The following is a 17,663-nucleotide window of genomic DNA, read 5'->3' on the forward strand; positions in this document are numbered from 1 at the left end:
CTTTTCAGACTTTCAGTCTCTGCATAAAATAAACCTGTCTGTGGTGTGTTCCCAGAATATAACTCATTAATACAAAGACACTTACACGTGTTTTGCACCGGCATTCATCTTCAAGTCATGCTTAATTAGTCGAATGATGCATTTCAGGTCATTACTGGTGCATCTGTAAGGAAGAGAGAATTCATTCACTGGGGTAAAAACTGTGAAGTAAATGCTGAAGTATTACAACATTTTAGGAGGGAGAAATCCAAAAACACACAAATTACAACCTATAAAATGACCAGATTAAAATGCATTAAAGTGATTAATGGAAACTGCACACAGTTCAGAAAAAACCTGCTTCATTAGAGCTGGTTGAAAGACGCAAGTTCGCTTTACTTGCTTTACCCAATTAATGTCATATTACACTAGAAAACCCTTTATTTGGTACTGCAAAAATAATGCTTCTGTCTGTTTACAGCTTGCAAGATGCAATTTATGACAAACAAACAGAGCCTGGTGTCTGCTGCAGCAGAGGGGAGAAGATGTTTAGATAACGTATGCATTTGTGTTAGACATGCCTGAGGCAGACAATCTAGAAAGGAGGGAAAAGTATACAAATGCAAGCAATAAAAAAAAGCAATAAGAAAGTGAAAACAAATAATTGTGTCATAAATAGTGGAAAATGAAACCTAAGTATGTCTTCCTGGCTTCTACACGGCTGTCTGAACTTTCAGTGGCAGTAAAGCAAAGACGTCCTGTGGAGAGGTGCAGCTACAAAACACCAAGGTCAGGCTTATTGCGGTTACTTGTAAGAATTACCATTTCTTTTAACATTTGAGCACCTAACTGATATGAAAATAATTATGTGTTTTATTACTTTTTGGCAATATCCTCCAGCTCGTTCTGCTGCTCATCCTCCTTCGTCAGCTGGGAAAGGCGGGTCAGGGATGCGTCCACTTCCTGAATGGTAAGGAGACTTTTGGCAGCTGGAGGAAATGACTTACTGTCCTCAAAGAACATCCTCACCGTCTCAGACACGTCACCCTTAAAGGGGAAAAAAAAAACAACAAAAGCAGACAATGTCAAAAGCTTGTAATTCTACATTCATGTTATGGGTCTGTCTGTTTTTGAATACTGAATGACTGTAAGAGTGACAATTCATGAACAACAGACCTGCTCCAGATCGCACACCATGTCATCCTGGTTGCACCTGAATATGCGGCTGAAGAGTTTCACAATCTGCTTGTCATTCAGGTTATAGACACTTTTCACAACGCCTGGCAGGAGCAATTTCACAGTCAGGTAAAGATCCCCGTGGAACTTATCTAGAATGGAAGAAAGGAAGAAAATTTACAGACATGCAAAAACGATGATGTGCTGGAACTTGCCAATACAAACAAACAAAGGTGGAAAAAATAAATAAAAGACGCCAACCTCCACCGGTTCCCTTCCTGAGGAACTTTTCAATAATCTGCGTCTTGGTATTGTAGCTGTTGTTTTCAGCCACCGTGGCACAGAGCTTGCGAAATTCCCTTAAGAGGCAGTCTTTGTGCTGGGGGTCACAAAGCTGAGTGGACAGGGCGCTGCCTTGGCTGGCTTTGGCAGAGGAAGAGGATGGCCCAGGGCTGCTGCTAGAACTGCTAGCCTTTGTTGCTGTGAGGAGAGTGAAGGGGAACAGTGCATGAGATCATGATTTATGGATCACTATGAGGGGCTAGAGTGGATTCTGAGAAATGTCAGCCTTTGTATTTAAGCCCAATTTCTCTAAAACACTGACACTGAAACCATAGTTTACAGAGTATCCCACAGTCATATTTGTATTCCTATTCTGGCCGTGCCCCTCAGACTGCTTACTGTAGTGCAAGATTTTCCCTGCCTATTCAGTCCAGTTTATTACTGGGCCTGAATAGGCAGGCCTTACAGTGCCGCTGGGAATATGAAAGTAGTTTTGCTTCTACCCGTTTATTGCTTCAGTCCAGACTGAGCTGAACCAGTTTGCTGACTTGTGGATATCGGTAACTGAGCTATAAGCTACAAAGGGCAGCTACTGGCAGAGAGCTACTTTGAAGATCCCACATAAGTTTACGTTTATTTGATTAAAAGGGACACTGCACATAAATTAACACGTGCACTTAGGTCCATCATGTTAAACTGCCAGATTTAGCCATACAGGCTCATTTTCACCTGCAGTCCCGAGCAGGTTGATGGCTTTCATTAATTAAAAAATAAATAAATAAATCACTGAGTCAGACACTGCTTCAGTTTATGAATAACATGACTATAAAGCAACCAGTGTAAATCAAGGATCAGCTGGTCACAAAATCCAATAAATTTCTTCTCACTAAATTATAAAGTGCATTCATTAAAGCAGACAAAAATACTTTTAACGAAATACATTTAATACGGAATTAAATTATCTTCCCTGCTGTTGACAATATTTTGTATCATTTTCTTTTTTGTGTGTGTGACTTCAAACAAATAAATAAACCTTTTGAACTTTGACATCACGACTCACCAGTGAAGCCTGAAAACTTGCGGGGAGCATTGACAGACGGGTCCGCAGGGGGAGCCATCAGCTGACCGGTGGTGTTCAACTTGGCCTGCACCTTCTTTTTTGGACTTGCATTAACTTTGGCCATCAGGTCTGCAAGACAAGGCGAGTGGCATCAGAACAAAGGAGCATCTACTTCATCGGGGAAGCCCTAATTTACTCATTTAAGGCTGTCATTATACACGTGAGATCACAGATAAATGGGTGAGCAGGTGACCATGTATGCTGATTGGCTACAGTACAGGTGGCCTGGGTTTGTCTCTTCCCCCCTCTCTCTCTCTCTCTCTCCTCAGTTTCCTGTCTATCTTCACTGTTCACTGTTTATCCAATAAAGGCAAAAAGGCCAATAAAATAAATTTTAAAAAAATCTTATTCTCTCTAAGGACACACCTGTTTTATAAATAAATAAATACATAAAAAAATGAGAGTGAATGAATGACAAATATTTTTGACCACTTTTTTCAACTCTAACCTGACATACACATTCAGTAACCATGTTGCCACACCTTCACTGAAAGGCCATCTAATTGCTTGTACCGGTTCAACAAGTAAGCTGGCATTAGGCGGGATAATGCCAGGCACACCAAACATGCAGTCAGGCAACCTCAGCAACAACAACAGCAGGAGTTCTCATGGGTTCATCTGAATATCCATCTATTAGTATATCAATCAACTGCTGCACTTCAACTGTTCTGCAGGATTGAGGTTTCCATGACAGATTAGTTAGCATCACAACTGCACTGCAGCCGAGAGTCACTGATTGCTGACTTTCCGAACACACGATCCTGATCTGATTCCCATAATGGAGAAATTCTTCCTTCGGTCAGGGGTCAAAGATGGTCTGTGAGCAGTAGAATGACTTGAATATGCGATAAAATATGTTCACATACAATTTTGCTGCACGGTAAGCATTTTCAAAATATGGAAATGTAATTTTGAATGTGGCTGTATCAGAACGTGTACCTGAAATATGTTTATTAATGAGGTCCTTGTCGTCATCCTCTAGCTCCTCCCAGCCCTCCAGATCTGTGATGTCCTCGATCTTCTTTGTGGTGGCTCTGGCCCTTTCCAGCTTCTCAAATATGCATTTCACATGGTACCACTCCTTCATTTCCCCTGCAGACTCACTAAAAGGGTTTGGCACAATTTTGCCTATGCGCACAATTCCCTTCTGGATCTTGTCTTTGCATTTCTTACATCCTGCTGTGCCACGTTTGGCGTATTCCACGATGAACCTCTGATCTGCCATATCCGGCTGGTTACAGAACCTCCGATGCAGGGAAAGCCAGGGAAGATAGTTTGGGAAAAGACCGTGCTTTTGGGATACCAAGGAAAACTGACAGATTTTCCTTGGAAAATTTGACTCGTGAAAAGGTGATGGTAGATTATCAGCACATGAAGGGACAGAAAAGGCCCTACACAACCCAAAGTATTGCGGACACCTAAAAAGTTTGCCAGAAGGATTGAGGACTATGCAGACCGTCTTTTGAACCAATAAAATAAGAGTTCTCTGCATTAAGTTGTAATGATGAACAGGTTAGAACCTAAAAAAAAGTAAAAGAACATAATGGTTAATGACACAGTTTTTCTTTTTAATAAATGGTGCCTTGATATACAAACAAAATAAAACTAACAGCTCTAATAAAAGTCCACTGACTCACTTTAAACTCCCTAAGCAATATTTTATGCATTCTTTGCACTGTAAACTTTCTGTGATTCCAGTTAAGTAGTAACAATGCTTCCCCCTGCACCTTTACAGGGATTCTGTAGGGATCATAAAGGCAAATTTATTATTTTTAATACCTTTTCAATGCAATTTAATGCATTTTTTTCAGTTTTATAGGCCAAAAAAAAAAAATCATGGAGGGCTAGAAAACTGGTAGGGCCAGTATGATAAAAATTATCCATAATACTTTTAGTACTTACTCAGAAACATAAAATATTTTTAATGACACAACTGAGTTATTTAATGAAATGTTAACCTAGATCAGTGATGACACGAGGCTCTTTGGGCCATCTCCCATGGCTCCAGGTGGCTTCAACAAAACTAGATAAATATGGAAATGAATGCTGAACACTTACATTTTTTTTATCATTACTGTAGTAAAATGATTCTTTACATTCTTGAAAATTGTAAAGACTTGCAGCCTTTACACTAAATTAAGAAAAAACAAAAAATGGAAGAATTATCAGTGCATCATAGCCTATGGTCATCATCTGGTGCCTTCTTTTCTTAAATTTGCTAAAACATTGGTGGTGAGTAGAATGGAGAAATGGCTTAAGATATGAACTACAAATCATAGACAGATAGATAGATAGCATATGTCCCTAAAGAAAATTGAAAAATTAGCAGTGGTGGACAGCAGAATCTGGAAAAGATTTTTTTTCCACCTAATATTGGGCTGTGTAGCCTTCATTATAAGGCTCTAACATGTTTTGCGGCCCAATTCAGATTTTTTGGGTCAAAATTTGCTTTAAAATGGCTTTTTTGACAGTAAAGCTCGCCAGCTCCTGAGCAAGATAATGACCAAAGATGAGACAAACATCCCTGCCTGCAGCAAACAAAGAAAAGGTCAGTATGCTCCATCTATAAAAGCATGAGCTTACATTGTCTCAAAACCAAATGCACAAAAGAGAAAAGAGCACAAAGATCTGACCAATGCACTGCATAGTGCAGTGTTACACAGACTAAAAAAACTATTATACGCATTATGTGAGCTTTATAACTGTGGTTTTGAAGAAACTACACAAAAGGAGATGTAGCTTATTAACGAACAGCTGCACTAGACAGTCACTGGACAGCTTTGCCATACTGTTTACTATGCGAGCTAACAGACTACGGACTTTCATGCAACACACAGTATATTCTGCACTACAAAACTAATTAAATGGTTTGTGAAGACACACAAAGTGCACGTGGCACATTTTAACATTTACGCATATTTTAGAAAAAACAAACAAAAAAAAAATAACAGCGTCCCCCTACAGTTACACAAGCGTGTATTTTTAAATATTAACGTTAAGCGCATCTACAGAACACTCCGTGTGAGTTTGATGACACGAAGGCGACAGGACCGACTCACTCACCAACGTTAGCATTAGCGGTGCTCACAGGAAACTATCACAGCTACAGGCTTAACAGACCACACGGCAGCTATTAAAAATCCTTTAACATGGAGCTAACACCGCTACACGCGTTAATGAACTGTACCTTAGAGAAGCCGAGCAAACTGCGGTAGTACGCTTAAAACTGCTAGCGCTCCTCATTGTTGTTAGCCAACAGCTCAGCAAACGTAAGCTTACGTCATTGCAATTTAAATCCAAAAAATACTTCCGGTTTGGGGTCTACAAAATAAAAGCAATGAACTTTGTATTAGATTAATTTAGAGTGTGTTCCGACTATGTACGACTTCTGTATAACTCTTATGTACTAACTGCATACAACTGCCCTATTAGATAGCTAGTAATATGTGCCTTATTCTTTTATCCAACAGGAAACTTCTTCATTTATTTCAAAAGACAAAGAGCTAATTTCCGGTAACTCTGCTTAACGATAGTTAACTTGGCGGAACTGGGCTGAAAGCATGGACTGCAGATTTTTTTTCTTTCCATAAACTTTATTGAAACAAGCATAAACAGTGACGTAACAATATGAACAGATTCACAATCAGAAAGAGGTAAACAAAGGGCAGGGTAATTCATAAAGCATCATACAGAGAGGTAAAGAGGAAAAATAAAATATATTACATAATAACGTGGAACTAATGGAAGAGGTTGTACCAGAATTGCTTGTGCTTTCAATTTGATTTGAGAAAATCACTTAATTAAAATAAAATAAAATAAAGCAGATATTACAGGAAGAAAGAAGATAAATGAAACATGGGGTGACAGAGTTTTACGTTAGTTGATAATTTGATACACATCAAATGCTGTTAGGGTCTTTGCTTTTTTATTTTTCAGCTGACTGAGAGAATTATAAATTATAATTCTCTCAGTCAGTCAATCAGTTATGTCAGTTAAAAATATAGTAAAGTTTGGTTTTTGATTGGTCCATTTTATTTTCTGTACATAAAACTTACCAAAAATGATCAGCTGGGTTAGAAAACAATGATTACTCACAAAATAAAATATCTGTATCATAAAGTATGACCACCTGTTTACAGTTTTTCCAAACAAAAAGTTTTGCATATCAGTCCAGAATACTTTGGAATACATACATTGGAAAATTAACTGAATTAAATTTACTTAGAACCAGAGAAATCACAGGAATAATCAGCGTTCAGTTTAACCCTTTCCAGGATATATCCTGTGCAGAAAGTTCTTTCATTTTATTGATAATGCAGCATTTGTCTGATATTCTCCGCGTCTTTTTTCAGTTCCAGTCACCATAAATAGAAGACCAGAACATCTGTACTGGGGGAGGTACTGGTCTCTATAAGAGTGTTCCAGATGTGTTTATTGGCTACATTTTATTTTAATTTAAAACATTCAAACCCGATTCAAAAAGCCAAAATGCTCCTCTTCCAATATGCAGACAAAGGTGTACTATAAAGGGAGTTTTTAAGAGCCTGTAAAGCACCTTGTGGAACAGCATCAGACACCAGTATTTATCCTTTTGGTGTAACAGGGAAGTTACTTTTTTCCACGAATTAACAAAATAAATCTTTGTTCAGTATAGAAGAGAATAGAATGCCTTTGTCATTATACAGAATGTACAATACAGAATGTACAATGAGATTGGAGTAGTTGCTGGACTTGGATGATACTGTTGTTGAAGCATTTAAAAAAAGAGAAAGTTTTGTATTTAAATTGGATAACTTTATTGTTCCATATGGAGGATCTGTGTGGGGAGAATTTGAGATTATAGACCAAAGGACATACCATTAATGCCTGTTTGTGGAAATTTGGTAGTCTGATAGATAATTTGTCTCTGAGATAGTTTCACTTTAGAGAAAATTCAGTCCCACCAACCTTATCAAATAGGTGTTTGGGAAAAGTGTTCATGGACTGCAGCCTTTCATGCTGCTCTGTGGGCTAAACCACCGCAGAATGGACATAGCGCCATCTGCTGATGAGCACTTACTACGTATCTTCTTCTTTTTCTTCTTCTTATTATATAAAACCGTGTTGCATACAGAAATTTACGACCGACTGTGAATTACAGTTACAAAAAAAAAAAGAAAAGAATTCGGGGGTGAATAGAGTTCTGCGGAGAAAAAATATAAATTTAAATTTGTTTAGGGTGCAAAATTATGTTGTATTTTTTAATTTTGGTTTTGATATAATGAATTAAGACAAGAACTTTTGTTTAATTTGGAGTTTTCTTTATGGATTTCGAGTGTGGCAAAATACCGTCACCCTGGACCACTTTACGGCATCCGCCATTTTGATTTAAGGCATGAAGCTATGACGAAAAGATAGTTTCTAGCAGCGCTTTGCTGGTGGCGTTCATTTTTCAACCATCACAACCAGTTGCTTTTTATGAACACATGTAAGCTCCTCTTCTGTTTGCACGATGCTTCTGACGCCCAGTTAATGTTTGTCAACAGTTGCCATCAAAGGAGTGTGCCCTGTCGTAAATCCTTAACAGACCGGTCAACGGAATGCCAGCGTTTCTGGGCAAAGCTTGCTTCCCTGTAAGAAAAACGAAAGCACGTAAGTGTAGTTTTATTTCAGTTCTGATCCACTGTCGATGCCATATTTGCGAAAATTGAAATAAAATGTGAGTTGGTTTTGTCAAGAAGCAGGACTAAATAATCATTTTAGCCCTTTAGTGCCCTCTGCCGGGCTTCCTGCTGAACTGCAGCTAATTTCTGTGTCCCGGTGTTGATTAGAAGTGGCTCTTCTGCAGATCTGCTCTGGCAGTACTTACTAATAAATGATCATTTGATCAAAAACTACGATGTTCCTGCCTATCAGAAAATTGCATACTAGTAATGTAAAAGAAATTATGTCGATTATGTGGGATAATCTGCAAATGCAGGACATTATCTTTCCCACCCATGACCCTGAAAATAATCCATGCATAAAATACTAAAACATACATTTGTTGTGTCATTTATACCTGACCTGAGACAAAATATAAACTTGTGGTTCCAAAATATTATTTAAAATATCTCCAAGAATGTTGTTTTTCTCTTGTCCCAACATCTTAATAACCAAATTGCATGTGAAATGTAGCAAATAAAATGTTATAAATTCACTATTTTTGTTTTGATTTTGTTGACACGTCTTTGATAAATTAACAGGTTTTAAAGAACAGTAATTATGCTCTGCACGTTGTGTCCCACCACATGCACTACATTACCAAAAGTAGTGCATGTGCAGTCAAATTCTTCCACACCAAACTCACTTTGTTGCACAGGTATTATCCTATCATGGTACCATCCTGGAATTCACTGAGCTCCTGAGAGCGACCCATTCTCTCACTAATGTTTGTAGAAGCAGACTGCATGCTTAGGTGCTTGGCTTTATACACCTGTGGCCATGGAAGTGATTAGAACACCTGAATTTTATGATTTGGATTGTTGAGTGAAAACTTTTGGCACTGTTGTGTGTGTGCAACCCTGTTACCAAAACCTGTTTAGCCTGGCACAGGAAGAGACAAAACAGTCAGTGACATGACAAAGAAGTTACATGATCGAGTTGTGTGCTAACACCATGGGCAGACCAAAGGTCAGTTCTTTTTGATACATTTTGTATTTTAACAATCTTTGCTGATTAGATTGAGTCATTCTGACCAATGCAACCCTGTTAACCGTGTCCCCAAAAGATTAAATAATGTCAAAGTTTTCTTTATTTATAAAACTACATGTATCCCTGCCTTTCACACTGCATTAAATTCTACAGATCACATCTGTTTCTGAGAAAACGCTGACACTGATTTGCAACCCTGTATAAAATCTGTGAGGCTAAAATAAAGACTAAAGTATTCAGTATGAGGATGATGTATTTAACTTAATGGTTAAGAATGATTACATTCTTATTTTTTTAATTCTTAAAATCTAAATTTTTCAGGTTGAGGAGTTTTAGTAACAGGGTTGCACCACGCATGGCACACAGCAAATAAAATACCTCATTAAAAGTGTAGATTTGATGCCTGAACTGGACCAATTTAATTAAATTATCTGTTTTTCCTAAATACAAAACAGAAAATTATAAAATAACGGGTGTTATGGAAATCTGAAATCGATCTGCACAAACAGGCTGTCTTTGTGAGGTTTTAAATGGCCTTTGCAAAGGGGTCAAACAACAATGCAGAGAGCAACAGAATATAACCAGAACATTCCGTGCAAAGGATAGCTTGTACAGACGAGTGGATTATATAAAGACAAAACATGATACTGTGGAGCCTTCCATTCAGACAGCTCAGCTAAACACAGAGCAGAGCAGAATCTTAAAATTTCCATCACACGGGCCAAATTTTTAACCCTTAATTGTCCTCCAATTGTAACGGGATAAATGAAAACAGTTGTACGTGTTCCCTTTTGAACTTTGTGTTTCCTATGGTACCTTAATGCAGCAAAAAGCTCCAACCGTTCGCAGACGTGCTGAATCGTTTGTACTCTACGCACTTTGCGCAAGCGTGCCCATCATCAATGTACTGACGTCCATTTTCAGGCGTACATTCTATGGAAATAACGCGACGGCGGTGGTGCGGTGCGGGGACGCGGACGATATGTCGGCAGGGAGGGAGGACCCGGAGACATTACTGACGTTGTTCCAGGCTGTACGAGAAAAAACAAACAAACTTCTCATCAGTGCAGCAGTGAGCTATAGAGCAAAGAATGGGAAGGAGTACACGCGGTGTTTGGTGTGCTGAAAGCCTGGCTGTCTCAAGCGAACACCGATTTTTGCTCTTCCGTGGGATATTCAGCAGGGACTAGCTTCAGGAAAGCGAGCAAGTTAGCAGCACAGGCTAGCTTCGCAGAGAGCTAGCTGCCTTGTTATTGTGGCCCGGAACGAACCTCCCAGCTAGCATCCGTCACAGGCGCACACAGGAAAAATGGTGAGAACAGCTTGTGTGTGTTTTTCATCTCATTTAGCCAGCTGCGCTATCGGTTTTATGGTCTGGTTTGTCGTGTTGTTGAGGACCAGGTAGCTAGCGTGTCGCGCTATGCTGTTAACAGCTTGTCACCTGGCTGTCGTCTAAACACGGGGCTGAATTGATGCATGTCTGCAGTTTAAAGCGATTTCCTGTCACAATATTGAGGGTTTTCATTTGGTACAGCGTTAATTACAGAGATTGATGTTTATTTTATTATCCCGATTCTATTACATAAATGTTTTCCTTCCGCTCCTGCTGAATGCAGCCGTCTGTTTGGATAACTTTAGAGAAAGATAAAGTCACATGGCTCCAGCAAGTACGCGGAAATGGCCTTAGCTGTTGTTCTGCACCCTCTGCACAGGGCAAAGAGTCGGATAAGTCTAAAACGCGCACACAGTGGTTCGTGACTGATGCAGAGGTACTGTAGTTATTTTAGCCAACAGTTTAGCCTATCCTCCACCATAGTGGACATTCTGTCAAAGGCCATGAGCTTAGGGTTTGGAGGGTGGGGAGATTGCCTTTGAGTTCTGTCATCCTTATATAACACATGATTGTCCTCTGACTGGCTTTGCAAGTGTAAAATAATTTGCATTTTATGTTCTCATTGTTCCACATCGTCAGTGTCATTTTAAACGCTTTATTTAATTAATTGAGTTTTTAAATACAGATTTGTTGCATATGTCCTGTTAAAAAGCCAAAGCAACTTGCTGAACCAGTTGAGTTTCAGTTTTGAAAACTGTGCAGACAGTGTGTGTATCAGTCTGATTTAACTGTGGTGCCATTTACCAACATTAATGCTGAGTGAAAACTCGAGCATGTCACCATTATGAGATTTAATCCCTCCTCAGTTTTTCGTCAGAATATGAAGTATATCAGTGTGGCCTAAATGAAGTGCACTGCAGAATACGTTTTCTCAGTATTATTGTATGCTGCTGATGAGATCAACAAGTCTTTATATTTTTACTCTAACTTAGATCCATTTTATTTGAGTTGTTATTTAACAGGAATAGGTCGTGTAAATGACATCGGTATAGAAATATGTGATGCAAGTATGCCAGATTTTAGTAAAACTGAAATTATGCAATATTTAAGTGATGCACAGATGTGTAACAAAATGCACAATAAGCCAAGTGATCAAATTTGGTTTCAGGTATTTACATTCCTGTGCTGGCTAGACAGTTCATCTAAATATGGTTTGCCTGTGATGTGTCTCTGAACTGACTGCTAGAAATGCCCTCATTTGCCTAAAATTCAGACCAGGGTTCTAGCCAGCGGTTGATCGCCCGGCGCTGCGCCGTGCTGAGGTCGTCTTGCTGGGCTGAGAACTTCACTGGTTCCTATCATGACTCTTCTATCACTGCAATTAGCAAGTGGCCACGCACCCTATCACATATTTAAACATAAAATCCGAGGAGCTGTGAGCAGCCTTGTCACATTGACAAGTGATGACAGATATTCAAATGTAGGAAGTGCTTTTAGCAGCTGATCGGATTGATAAAATATCTGGATTAGAATCAGAAGAATCAGAATCAGAATCTTTATTGTCATTGTACACAGAAGTTGCACAACGAAATTTAAAATGCATTCCTTTCTAGGTGCCTCAGACAATAAATAATAAAATAATAAAAATATGAGTGATAAAAATGATTACTTGTTGCACGTGATTTCTGCAAACCCATTAGTGGAAAGAAAAAAGTGCTCTGGGACACCTTGAATGCATGATATGCAAGTGTAACTCTTCAGTTTATATTCAAGAATTATCAGGCCTAAACTGGAGTTATACGTTGGTTCTACATACGTAACCTGAAATCGCTGCTGAACCCTTTGCTGTTTAAAAAAAAAAAAAAAGAAATGTAACTACACATCCAGAAGGATTGTGATTACCCCGTAGGCTTCAGAGGTGATTTCCTGTTGAAACTTGAGGCAGAAGTCTAATTCAGGCCTAACTGTTCACAATTAGCGAGCGGTCACGGTATTTAGGTAATTTACTTTAGCAAGCTAATGCTAATTAGCTAATGCTACCACCCCCACTGAAATTTTTCTTTTCTGGCTAGAACCCTGCAGACAATTCAATGTTGTGGTGCAGACTGCAGAGTAACTTTTAGTAGATTCAAGTTATTTTGTGCACAGTCTTAATCTGCAAACGTAAACTTTAAAAAAACTTTACACCTCTATTTTAGGAGTGATGCAGCAGCTTCCTTGAAATGTGTTTGGACTATCTAATTCAATGCTTTTTATATGTTTTGATTTGAGAGTGTAGACTCATGGGCTCGACACACGGGGAGCGATGTCGCACTCGCTCTCCGTTCATTTCCTGTGGAACTTGTGCGATGAGGTGACAATTGACTGCCCTCCTCCAGCCAAGCGACCGGTGAAACTCGTGCACACGCGACCAGGTGACGGGACACAGCAAAGTTGAAAAATGTTCAACTTTTGTCGCAGCCACGTGGCACTAAACCAATCAAGCGAGGATTTCATTGACTGACCAATGAGCGTTGAGTATGCTACACGCTGCAGTCTGCAGCCAATTTCAACATAGAGGAAAGCATCATTTTAGCTGTGTTTGACTTTACTATATTATATGACACTTCACGCAGTGATTATCGAAGTACACATAAAAAGGCAACCGTATGGAAACTTGCTGGCGCCAGGCTGACCTTAAACAGAAGGATAGAGAGGACTTCTGTGATAATATAGGATGAACCCAAGGTTGTCTTTTTCTTTTGTAGAAGAGACTTAACAGCAAGATTTCTGTCAGTTCCAGTTAAATCTTCATCTTTATTGCCTTGTCTGACACGGACTGCTTTGAAATTTCGATTTCATAACCAATCAAATTTCTTGGAGACAAATGATGCGAGAGCGCGATTCGCAATGATGCCATCACTATCGCATCCCGTGTGTTGGGTTTCACCCCAGTGGCGATGCGGGCCATTTGTCGCTCCCCGTGTGTCGAGCCCATCAGGCAGCTGTTATCAGTTGTTTAAGTCAGGTTTGTACTTTTGTGACTTGCATCAAAGTTTGCGCTTTGTATTTCATTAGTCTCTCATTTGTCAGCGCACGTGTTTTTGTCTGTGTGCAGGTGTACCTGTTAAATCCTATAGAGAACCTGAGAAGCTACATCAATAACCGTCCACCTCTGGTCATTTTTATGATCAGTGTCAGTGCGGTGGCCATCGCCTTCCTGACCATCGGTTATTTCTTCAAGATTAAAGAGATCAAGTCTCCAGAGTTGACAGAGGTGAGGCACACCTGTGCAGTTCTTTAAAGGAGATGAAACCATGTGGTGTGTGTGTGCTTTGCACATCTCATAAAAAACACTATAATGCAGGGATCCTCACATCCAGGCCTCGAGAGCCGGTGTCCTGCAGGTTTTAGATGTGTCTCTGCTTCAACACACCTAAGTCAAATATAGGAGTCATTAGCAGGACTCTGGAAAACTTGAGTGCATACCGAGGAGGTAATTCAGCCATTTGATTCAGGTGTGTTGGATCAAGGACACATCTAAAACCTGCAGGACACCGGCTCTTGAGGCCTGGATGTGAGGGTCCCTGCTATAATGTGATCACTGCTAATGCTAAATGTGACCTTTATTGCCTGCTTATGTCTCAAGGATTTTTTTTTTTTTTTTAAATCGTACTTCAATGACACCACAGATTGTAAGGCTAAAAACAGCTTTCTTGTAGGCTACACTGTGAATTTGACCCCTTTTCACTTGGCTATGATGTAAATGGCTACAAATGGAGAGCATAAAAAGTCAACTTGAACCAGACTAAACAGGCACTTGGGGCACACTGTCCTTGCCAAGCCCGGTTTAAAAGAAAGTAATTTGGACCTGTGCCAAAATTTGATGGATTCTTCCCTTTGGTCTCAATCAGGTTTGATGAAATTTGCCTTGGTAGCTTTTGGATAATCTCACTGACAGACACATAAACAAATAAATGGCACTGAGCTCTGCCTCAGCTCTCAGCATGCTGGAGGAAGGAGTATTGATACAGTATCCACCTTCTGTACACAGCGTGCAGTGTACAAAAGTTGCATACATTTTGCATGTAAATCTGAACAGGAAGCATATGCAAATAAAAGGCTGTGCTAGTAACATGCTTGGATGTATTGTAAGCATACTTGTGAAGATAGATATTGCAGTGAGGTTTAATATAGTCTACAAATACATAACTGTAATATTGTACATTAATTTTGGAGCATAGTATTCCACAATTCTATGTGAAACATAGTGGCAGCATGTTGTGATGTTGAGCAGTTAAAAAACACATTTACCCTTTTCCCAGGACTGGAACACTTTTCTGCTGCGTTTCAATGAGCTGGACTTTTGTGTGTCAGAGAATGAAACGATAAAGCACGGCCTGAATGAGTCGACCACGCCGGAGAGCATGGTGGTGACTAGCGGCCAGGCTCGTTCCAGCACCCAGGTTCCCCTGCTGTTGGAGGACTCGGGTCCCATTAACATCTCAGTCCCCATCACCCTCACGTTGGACCCTCAGCGCCCATTCGGAGGGTATTCTCGCAATATCACCCACCTGTATGCCACAGTGCTGGGGCAGCAAGTAGGCCTCTCAGGTAGGTTCCTGTTTTTCAATGCTAGGTTTAATTGTTAGAAAAAAAAAATACAATTGAGTTGTAAGGTAGGTGTGTACTACTTCACTGTTTGTTATCCACCTCAGTAACAAACCTGTTTTCACATGATTCCATTTCATACTCATGAAAGAAGAGGATACACTCAGCCAGCTTGGGCAGCCAGAAATATCGCCCCACATTGGTGTCATACAATAATTGCTGGTTATGTTCCACTGCAGGTGGTAGATAAACACCTAATACATGACCGCTCACACAGATGTAGAGTAGCGTAAAATAAAGACCAGTGTGTGTTTTTGCTTAGTGTATCCAGAGTATTCCTGACTTCCTGCCATTACCAATAATTCATAGCGGAAGCTGGTATTTTACTTCCGTTTGCGCTGTTGTTTACGGTTGCGGGCTTACACACTTGCCGTTCATTTAAACATTTTGACACTGCAGTTTCTTTTACCTGGCCTAAATGGTACCACATCGGAGGTAGATACATTGCAAGGATGTTTTAAAAAGCAGCAAGGGAAGAGTGCCTCACCCGTCACTTGTGTAAATGACATGAAATTATGGCCCAAAGTCAGCTACATCGACATTATCAGTTACCTAGTATTTTCTGAAGGTGTTGATGGCGAGGAATCACGTAATTATAAGAGCGCCAGATTACCTTCAAAGCAATAAAATCAATAAAGTAATGCTGAACAAACAAGGCAACGTTGTTTTTCTTAAAGCAGCTGTAGAGCCGAGCCAGCGCATCGGCCAAGCTAAGCGCTTAGCATGGGTCATGCTAAGGGAAAGTGGAGTGGTCGAGACAGTCAGCTGTTCCTGTGTTACGGCCCCAGCAACCCGAATAAAACACGAAGAGTAAATTCAGGTTATATTAATAATAGTATTTATTGTCACACAAATAGGGGGTTTCCCCTTTTTAACTTTTTTCCATCCGCTGTTAATCAAATAACATTTGACCCGAATTTGGAACACCACTTCAGGCGGACAGACCTGCATAAAACACTACAACCGTCACTGCAACCCATATGATGCATTCATTTCACTGCAACTCAATTGCATGCAAACACCAAGGTATACAAACGAAAAGATATAAAAAAATAGTTAGTCCACCCTCACATATACCAAGAAAGAAAAAGAAAAAACAAAACCAAGAAGGATGCAGGTAAACAGTGTAAACTGTAATGTTTAATAAGCCCACACCCTGTCATGGCAAATCCTGCAAGGCATTGAGTGTGGCCATATGGCGTCGAACCCCATGCCCAAACAATCCCATTTCAATCTTTGTTCTTCTAAAATTGTGTGGCCCACAATCACATACCCAGAGCATGTAAAGCCAAACAACCACCTGGCCGTCCACCGGAAACTGGCACCTCCCAACAACGCTGCCGGCTTCCATTTTATTGAGGCTTAGGCCCAGGGAAAATGTGACCCCTTGTGTTACCACCTGTTACACCTGTATCGCCGATTAGGGAAATTATGTAGTGACACGGCAGCTATTCTGTGGAAGGTATATCAATTATCTGGATATCAGAGTGTTCAGATCACTGAAACAGAAACACTGGACTGGCCGAAGGCTGTGATCAGGGAGACACGCAGCTGTCATCTTGCTAACTGCTGCGTGTCTACATGTGGAAGGCATGCAGTGTTAAAGCTTTGTGTAGGCTGTATACTGTAGTGTCACGCTATAAATAAAATAACGTAAAAAAATAAGAGGCTGTACATTAAAGGAAAACTTAAAACATAAGGAAAAAATACAGTAATAGGATGCACAACTGGGTAGTATAATTTTGGGGAAAAAGAACAAATTTACAGAATAAAATAATTTGGAAAAAATGTACAGACTGACGTAGTGACAACCGACAACAGCACAAGTTGAATCCGAGCTCGTGTTCCAACTAATAAAGCCGCCTGTTACTGGCTCTGACTTTGGGTAACCGGAAGTATAAAACCATACAGCGGAAGTAGCAGTCTGTCATGGCAGCCTACGTATGCTCTTCCAGAAGGTTGACTTACATTTGTGTGTGGTAAAGACAAGCATCAAATACTGTGCTGTAGGGATGATTACACTGTTGAATAGTTGTATACCAACTAGGAGTTATTTTCTTTATAAAAGCCAAGGTTTTCCCTTTCAACCTCCACTATAAAGCATTTCACCTTACCTGTGCTGTGACTTTACTTTGAGACAGTGAGCAAACAGTGGCACTGTTGTGTAACGTTGAGCTGTTCCTGGTCAGCCCACCTGTCAAAGTAAAATGTGAATTCCTAAAGTGCCTTGTGGCTTCTGCAAGTCTACGTGTGTGTGTGTGTGTGTGTGTGTGTGTGTGTGTGTGTGTGTGTGTGTGTGTGTGTGTGTGTGTGTTAGTGAACTTTTACTTTTGTCTAAAGTGCTGACACATACTCAGAGACCATGTGTGTTTTCTTACTTCTTCACTTCTGATATACAACATGTTGGAAAGAGAGAGGCAGGGAAAAAATGTGTGAAACGTTACACTTGGC

General features: G+C 40.0%; 2 protein-coding genes across 2 annotated transcripts in view; one reads left to right on the plus strand and one right to left on the minus strand.

Annotated features, from left to right (window-relative positions):
* Positions 1–5,862, minus strand: part of lig3 (ligase III, DNA, ATP-dependent) — a 21,346-nt gene extending 15,484 nt beyond the window's left edge. The window contains exons 1-7 of the mRNA XM_030746083.1: positions 5,745–5,862; positions 3,497–4,077; positions 2,498–2,626; positions 1,417–1,635; positions 1,156–1,307; positions 860–1,026; positions 86–163 (exon numbers count right to left, since the gene is read on the minus strand). Coding sequence (XP_030601943.1) covers positions 86–163; positions 860–1,026; positions 1,156–1,307; positions 1,417–1,635; positions 2,498–2,626; positions 3,497–4,049 — 1,298 coding nt within the window. The 5' untranslated portion in view covers positions 4,050–4,077; positions 5,745–5,862. The remainder of the gene's footprint in view (positions 1–85; positions 164–859; positions 1,027–1,155; positions 1,308–1,416; positions 1,636–2,497; positions 2,627–3,496; positions 4,078–5,744) is intronic.
* A 4,337-nt stretch (positions 5,863–10,199) lies between these two features.
* On the plus strand, positions 10,200–16,578 carry tmem248 (transmembrane protein 248). Its single transcript, XM_030746263.1, has 4 exons — positions 10,200–10,541; positions 13,660–13,818; positions 14,867–15,155; positions 16,490–16,578. Exons 1-4 carry the CDS (start codon positions 10,539–10,541, stop codon positions 16,576–16,578), a joined length of 540 nt encoding a protein of 179 aa, XP_030602123.1. The 5' UTR covers positions 10,200–10,538.
* Positions 16,579–17,663: the final 1,085 nt, after the last annotated feature.

The sequence above is a fragment of the Archocentrus centrarchus genome, chromosome 14, assembly GCF_007364275.1.
Source record: "Archocentrus centrarchus isolate MPI-CPG fArcCen1 chromosome 14, fArcCen1, whole genome shotgun sequence".
Lineage (NCBI taxonomy): Eukaryota > Metazoa > Chordata > Actinopteri > Cichliformes > Cichlidae > Archocentrus > Archocentrus centrarchus.